The sequence below is a fragment of the Branchiostoma belcheri genome, unplaced genomic scaffold, assembly GCF_001625305.1.
Source record: "Branchiostoma belcheri isolate BF01 breed outbred unplaced genomic scaffold, Haploidv18h27 scaffold66, whole genome shotgun sequence".
NCBI lineage: Eukaryota > Metazoa > Chordata > Leptocardii > Amphioxiformes > Branchiostomatidae > Branchiostoma > Branchiostoma belcheri.
Genome location: NW_017804309.1, coordinates 418,580 through 425,559, shown reverse-complemented (window position 1 = coordinate 425,559; position 6,980 = coordinate 418,580). Strand labels below are relative to the sequence as shown.

General features: G+C 41.2%; 3 protein-coding genes across 3 annotated transcripts in view; 2 read left to right on the top strand and 1 right to left on the bottom strand.

Annotated features, from left to right (window-relative positions):
• LOC109483731 (seipin-like) overlaps positions 1–2,883 on the top strand; it is an 8,242-nt gene extending 5,359 nt beyond the window's left edge. Inside the window, 5 exon segments of the mRNA XM_019786802.1 lie at positions 693–790; positions 1,079–1,290; positions 1,397–1,480; positions 1,697–1,782; positions 2,017–2,883. Of these exon segments, the coding sequence (XP_019642361.1) occupies positions 693–790; positions 1,079–1,290; positions 1,397–1,480; positions 1,697–1,782; positions 2,017–2,106 (570 nt within the window). The 3' untranslated portion in view covers positions 2,107–2,883.
• On the bottom strand, positions 2,613–4,846 carry LOC109483734 (phosphatidylinositol-glycan biosynthesis class F protein-like). The gene is made up of 5 exons (XM_019786805.1): positions 4,550–4,846; positions 4,219–4,310; positions 3,953–4,066; positions 3,535–3,643; positions 2,613–3,333 (listed from the first exon to the last, which is right to left on the bottom strand). The coding sequence occupies exons 1-5, from the start codon at positions 4,775–4,777 to the stop codon at positions 3,220–3,222; spliced, it is 657 nt and encodes a 218-aa protein (XP_019642364.1). The 5' UTR covers positions 4,778–4,846; the 3' UTR covers positions 2,613–3,219.
• A 197-nt stretch (positions 4,847–5,043) lies between these two features.
• The window catches only part of LOC109483733 (trafficking protein particle complex subunit 4-like), a 4,747-nt gene continuing 2,810 nt past the window's right edge, over positions 5,044–6,980 (top strand). The window contains exons 1-3 of the mRNA XM_019786804.1: positions 5,044–5,186; positions 5,475–5,951; positions 6,110–6,170. Of these exons, the coding sequence (XP_019642363.1) occupies positions 5,489–5,951; positions 6,110–6,170 (524 nt within the window). The 5' untranslated portion in view covers positions 5,044–5,186; positions 5,475–5,488. The remainder of the gene's footprint in view (positions 5,187–5,474; positions 5,952–6,109; positions 6,171–6,980) is intronic.

The window sequence follows — 6,980 nt, the reverse complement described above, 5'->3', positions numbered from 1 at the left end:
AATACGGTGGGGGGGGGGGGCTAACACGGGTGACGACGCATCTGTATAATCTGCGGCAAACCGTTTCAGGGTGTTCTGTACCATAAAAATAGTACAGAGATTCTTTTGTTCTTTAGACCAAATTGATTATTAAAAAGAGTGAAGAATACGCATGTTAATTTCTCTAGAACGATGTACCTCTGACGAAGACATGAGATCTCCGACCTCTAGTTATAAGTGTTTTAAACTTTTGACCAATTCTTGATATCAAGTGTTTGGTCATGTACATTTATGATGCTGAAGAAGAATGTACTAGTATTCTATGTGTTGGAACACAGTTCAGTTATCTGCTACATGTATCTCTCCCCAGACCATGTTGCGGTACAAGTCACCCCTGCTGCAGGTACTGCGGACCCTGGTGTACTCCCCCCTGCTGGTGTTTGGTGCAGCTGAGCAGAAACAGGTTCTGAGTGTGGTGCTGGCTGAAGAGTTCCAGGAACCTGCTGTAAGTCTTGTTTGTTTGTTTGTTTGTTTATTCTTCAAATACTCAAATAGACCTACAGGTGGCTTTTTTTATTTAGGCCATGAGGGAAGAGGTTACATCATAAATTTAAACCACAAATGGTATTACAAAAACACATAAGATGTATATTTGAATAGACCTTGTATAACAGATCAAGACATAACTTGAGTGTTTGTCATGTTTTCCCCAGCACAAGCAGACAGTGGGTGTGGTAGTGGAGATCCAGACCAGGAACATAGAGGTGTACTCAGCTGTACTCAGGGTCAACGCTCACTTCAAGGGAATCAGGTCATTCAATACATGTACTTCATTAGATTAGAAGCACAGATGGATATTGTGCAGACTTCACTTGATTAGAAGTGCAGATATTGCTACGTTGCTGCTAGAATCCTATACATGTATAAGGGTCACATGAATTTTTTTCAAGAAATTTCTTAACATTGCTTTTGTAAGTAATCCCTTACTTACAAATCATTGGAAATCAATTTATCTTCTCAAAAGGAAAATCTTATGAATGTTTTCTAGGAAAACATATTGTTCTAGTATTTAATATTTTTTTTAAATTTTCAACTGCAGGTACCTCATGTTCTACTGGCCGGTGCTGTCTGCCGTTATCGGAGTTGGTTCAGTCTTCAGTTTCCTCCTGGTCCTGGTGCTCCTGTCCTGGTACCGCTTCTTCTGGGCCCCAGAGGAGGACTTTGTGGTCACCGTCAACATGGAGCAAACACCAATCAGCATGGAGGAGCGCAGGAGGAACGCTCGCAAGGCTTTAAACAGGGAAAGGCTTGGTAAGCAACAAACCCCGTGCAGTTTACATCTATGTCTACAAATGAAGCACTTTCTGTATGTTTTTACATCTTGAAGCCTGTTGTGTAACCTAACTGACTGTTTCAGCTTTAGGACATCATGTGACAGTCCAGGCCAGCATCCAGGGCATGTCAACCACCACACAAACTACCCCCACTCTTGCCAGAATAGGTAGGCCAATCAGCACCAATCAGTGATCATTACCTCCTTTCACCAATCAGACTGCATGATCCACATAGTGATTAAGTCTTAGTTATTGTGTAATCTTCACTGTTGTGCATGGGTAATGTCTGTAAACAGTTGTTTGGCAGTGTCACAATTAAAACCCTGGTGCCTATTATCACCAACATACTGCAATGCTGTTTCCATCTGACAATTGTCTTTTAGATCCCCTCCCATTTGAGGATGAGGAGGATGCAGAAATGAAGGACATCTTAGGGGACGGAGAGGATGAAGATGAGGCAGATGAAAAGGTAAGTTTTCATGCAGGATTTTCATTTCATGGACCTGAAGACTGTTGTCAGTATCAAAAACAACAGTGAGTAATGTCCTATTTGACTAGCATTCATTGATACTTGACTATGGATAGATCTTGGATCAGAGTCTTGTAAATTTCTGGTCACAACTAGTTCACTTATTTTGGTTCGACTTTCTGCCAGTATCTTTTGTTTTTGTTGAAACACTGTATTTGTTGCTCTGTTCTCTAGGCACTTCAAGTTGATGACATTGACCCTGGTGACAGTCAGGACCAAGACATGGAAGTTCGTCGCAGAGCAGCCTGCAAGGACACAACATAGGAAGTGACTCCAATAGCGACAGTGCTTATGCAAACCATAGCAATTGTATACCTTATTGGCTGGTAAAACTCAAGTATTGAAAGTCAAAGATCATGTTCTGAAATTCAACATTTTTTTGTTTTGATATGTATACTTTGTGCTTATACTGTTAATTTATTGCATATGTTATACTATTGTGGTATACATGTATTATATAATTTGAAACAATTTTGAAGTTGAGTTGGCTTGCATCATGTATTTGAGAATCATGTACAGGTGTGTGGATTTCTTTATGCAAATTGCATTGCTGCTACATGTATGTTGGCTCTTTGCCATACCTTATGCAGTGGAGAGCAAGTAAAACCAAAAACAAGAGTTGCACTTGAAAAAAATAATTTATATACAATGTACTGACACAAAAAGTACAAAAATGTTTGTTTTCTTAATTTTCAGGAGAATATATCGTTCAATAGTTACAAGGTGTATGGTATTAACTGGGACCAGATAACAAGCGGTCTAACTTTACTAAATAAAACATGGCTTGAATGACCCAGCAGATTACTGGTATACTGTAGGGAGATGTTGGATGTGAAAGTGTGCAGTGGACAGGGATCAATGTTGCAGTGTCAGCTTGCTACAGTGGTAATGTACAACTGTGTAACAAACAGCCATGGGATGGAATGTATAAACTACACAGGAGCGAGATAGAGACCAGTCATCTAGCCTATTGCAACCTATATGTACAGTAATGCCAGAAACAACAACAAAGAGAACATTAAAGCTTGAAAACAGCTAAAAGTCCTTGGAACTAGTTTTCTATGACATTGTCTACACATTTTGACCATACATGTACATAACTATACATAGCTGCTGTCCTGCCATAACAGATACCACATTTAACATACCACATTTTTAGAAGGTAATGTTACTCCTAATTAGTCCATATGGGTAACATCAACAATACTGCGGGTGTGGTAGTACTTGTGTCCTTCAATATTCACATTACAATACATACATCCACAAGTAGTACTGTAGTATAAGAGACGTATGGCTGAGAGAGCCTTCATTTCTTCCTGGTATACATGGTCGAGTATTTTTCTTTGAGGACACAGCTCTGATGTTGGTTTGTCCTGTTCACACCATTTTGCTTTTTGTGTCTAGTCTGTGTCTCTTTGACTGTATAGCTGACAGTACAAGTCCCACAGTGTGACCAAGGAGAGCACCAATGGAGCAGGGAATGGGCCAGACCTGTGATGACAAAAAAAAGCACAGTGTAAATAATCATATGGTACTTCTGACAGCATTACAGAACATGCCAAATACAGTTACAGACTAGTGCAATGTACTTAATGTACTTAAGAGTGATTTTATAGTTTCATCAATAGGTTACATGTACTGGGGGACTGTTGATCTGATACAACCTTGTAAATGCATTTAAACCACTGTTACCTGCCATGGCCGGTCCCAGTCTAAAGGAATGGGGAAAGCTCCCAACCAGGCTCCAACCACTGTGCACAACACTGTCGTCTGCAGGAAGCTCTCATTTTCTGACTCAGGTCTAGGAAGTAAAATACAGAGGGGGGTAATACATGTATACAAAAATAGCCAAACCTGTCCTCTCTGATCACTCAGTGCATTTCAATAAAATGGTCACAGAATACAGGTGGCCACTATGGACAGGATCCTTAATTTTTGGTCAATGAGAAGAATAATCTCGGGCCACCAAAATTATGTCACAATGACAAGGTGGCCCTTATGCAGAGGTTGTCACTAGTACATGTTTGACAAGTTGGTTCTGCAGTGCTTTCTTCATGTACATGTAGAAGGCACTTATGATAGAGATAGAAGCTGTGTAATGGTACTTTACCTGTTGAGCACGACTGCCACCCATGTTTCCAGACGAGATCCCAGCATGCACCAGCAGGGCAGGGCTGTGAGGGTGGCCATGAGCAGGGCCCAGGAGAAGGTTTCCTCAGTGTCTCTGTATATTACAGGCAGCAAAGAAGGGTCAGAAAAAAAGTGTCCCCCACAGAAAAAAATGAGGTTGCTGGAAAAAATCAGGCAACTTGAATATGAAAAATAGAATCTTATCGACAACTAAATAATACTTGTACACATGTATTTTGAACCTACTCTTGCAGAGGAGCTCCATACAGCACTGCTATGATGTGGAATGACAAGATACTCAATAGGAAGAACAGGAACCCTTTCACAAAGGAGGAAATCTGAAAAATAACATTTTGTTTATAGATTCATAATATTTAATAACACTATTCTTTCCTTTATCTTTTTACTTGTTGATGACCTGTAAGCAATACCAATGTACACGTAGGTGCATTTATGCGCCCATACCCATAGCATTTCAGATGCTTGAGGAGAGCAATTTGATACCGGTTTTAATTCTACAGATTTTAATATGTATCAATCACACTTTCGAAAACTAACAGACCAACCCTAAACAAACCTTCCATCCCCTGACAGGCCTCCCTGACACGGCACCAGCGTTTGTAGCATTGTTCTTCTTCTGAACATCAACCTTCAGATGAAACTGTACAGCCCCATAGGCCACACAGAAGTACCGCAGGAACACTGTGGGCTTCAGCAATAAGCTCCATGATGTCAGATTGGACAGCAAGCAAAGCGACAACAGCGCAGCTACTCTAGAGAGACACACGTTAGCAAGGCTTCTCATTGCAGATTAGATGACATTGGCCGGTTTTCACCCCGAAATCAACGGGAAAATGTGCAAAACACGAAATTTTCAGCCAGAGGCTGCCATCTTGATGACCTTTCACCTTTTACAACAAAACGCAAAAAATGCAAGATTTGTGTTCATGAACCTTCGCATATATTGATCCAATTTTGTAATGAAAAATATTTTTCTTTTATCTAAAATACTGTATTGTATCCAATTTTACCGCACAGTTCGTCAACTTTCATTTCGAGAGTGTTCAACCTTTGAGTAGTGATGCTGTCAACTCTGTGTAGACGAGCGCATCGGCCATCGCCCCTCCCCCTCCACTTCTCTTCTCTTCGAGGAGAGATTTTAAATAACAGTAAACTACGTGAGCACACAGAAATTTTATCATCTGTTATCTGAGGTAGGCAGTTTCAGGATAAGTTTTATGTAAGAATTATGATATTTGGACATTCTGGTGTATTACAACTGTATTACATGTAGTTCAGGTTTTTATAAATAGGGAGAATCATAAGCTCATATTCTATTGCTCATATTGTTGTTCCAAGGAGCTCCTTGATTGATTGAACCTCCTTGGTTGTGCATATAACAACATTGTTACAATCTAGGCATGACCTCCTGTCGATAGTGCGAAAATTTGTATTGACAAGAACATCCTGTCAAATGTCAATAGCCTCAGTCTCTATTTCAGCCCATCCCTCAGCCATGGTGATCTACAGTGTGTTTGTGGTCAACAAGGCGGGGAGCCTGATCTACCACAACGATCACTCCTCCTCACGCCCAGAGGTGGAGAAGACCTTCGGGTACCCTCTGGAGCTCACGCTCAAGCTGCAAGACGAGCGTCTTCTCGTCATATTTGGGCAGCGGGACGGTATCCGCGTGGGGCACACGCTGTTGGCCATCAATGGAGAGGATGTGTCAGGAACAAAACTGGGAACTGACAAAAATGAGAGAAATGTAATGGACGTCCTCAACGATCCCAGCAACTACCCCATCTCCATCAAGTTTGGCAGACCGAAGCTGTCCAGCAACGAGCGCATCATGCTGGCCAGCATGTTCCATTCCCTGTTTGCCATTGGCTCGCAGCTGTCGCCTGAACCACACTCGTCAGGTATAGAAGTACTGGAGACGGATGCCTTCAAACTGCACTGCTTCCAGACACAAACAGGTAAGCTTTCAATTGCTTTTGTTTCTTTTGTCATCTTTAGAGAGGGAATGCAAAATATTTTGTACATATGCCACTCTTATGTGAACATCCTTGATTGAACTGATATATGTTCATTCACAGGTTTTTTCACTTACCAAACATTATATATTTTTCCTCAGGTATAAAGTTCATAGTCCTGACGGACCCGCGGCAGGGTGGAGTGGAAGCCATCCTACACAGGCTGCATGAGCTGTACGCAGACTACGCTCTGAAGAACTCCTTCTATGCCCTGGACATGCCCATCCGATGTGAACTGTTCGATACAAGCCTTCAGGCAGTCTTAGAGCAGGCTGAGAAATCAGGTGTCTATTCAGGAGTGTAGGTCTTCGGGAGGGATATACATGGATGTAATTTAGATAGCTGTTATGTAATATATGTCCTTGTAATATTAATCAATGATCTTTCAAGAAATAGATGTCCTTCAACAGGGACAATGGCAGTTGTCTATGTTATGTGAAGTTACGGCCTCCTGGTATAAACCTGGAGCAACTGATGTAAGAGAGGTCATGCTCTTAAACTTTCCATGAGGTCTTTAAAGGTGCCCTAAGCGATATCAGGGCATTAAAATAGGAAATATTTAGAACAAGACAATCTGTATGGTATTGACACATACCACCAAGTATCAGCACATTTGCATCATTATTTCATACGTTTGGCGTTTGAAGCAGCACAGAAACTAGCCCAGAGACAAGTTGCTTGATTTATCGGGGCCTCCATTTAATCGGCCCAAAAATCCACCAAGTAACCGTTTCCCGTCGACAATTTTCGGGAACTTCCGCGAAAAATGGAACGCACTGCCTTGGTTCCATGGATCGAACGCAAGAGTTCGAAACCGATTGACTTCAAATTTGACGATTTTTGAATGGTCAGAACCTTGTATTCAATTCCTCTTTTTGTATATACTTGAATGTTATCATAACACTTATTATATCGCATGTGGTAGCCACATTCATACAGTTTCTCATACCAACGGAAACGAATTTTATGACA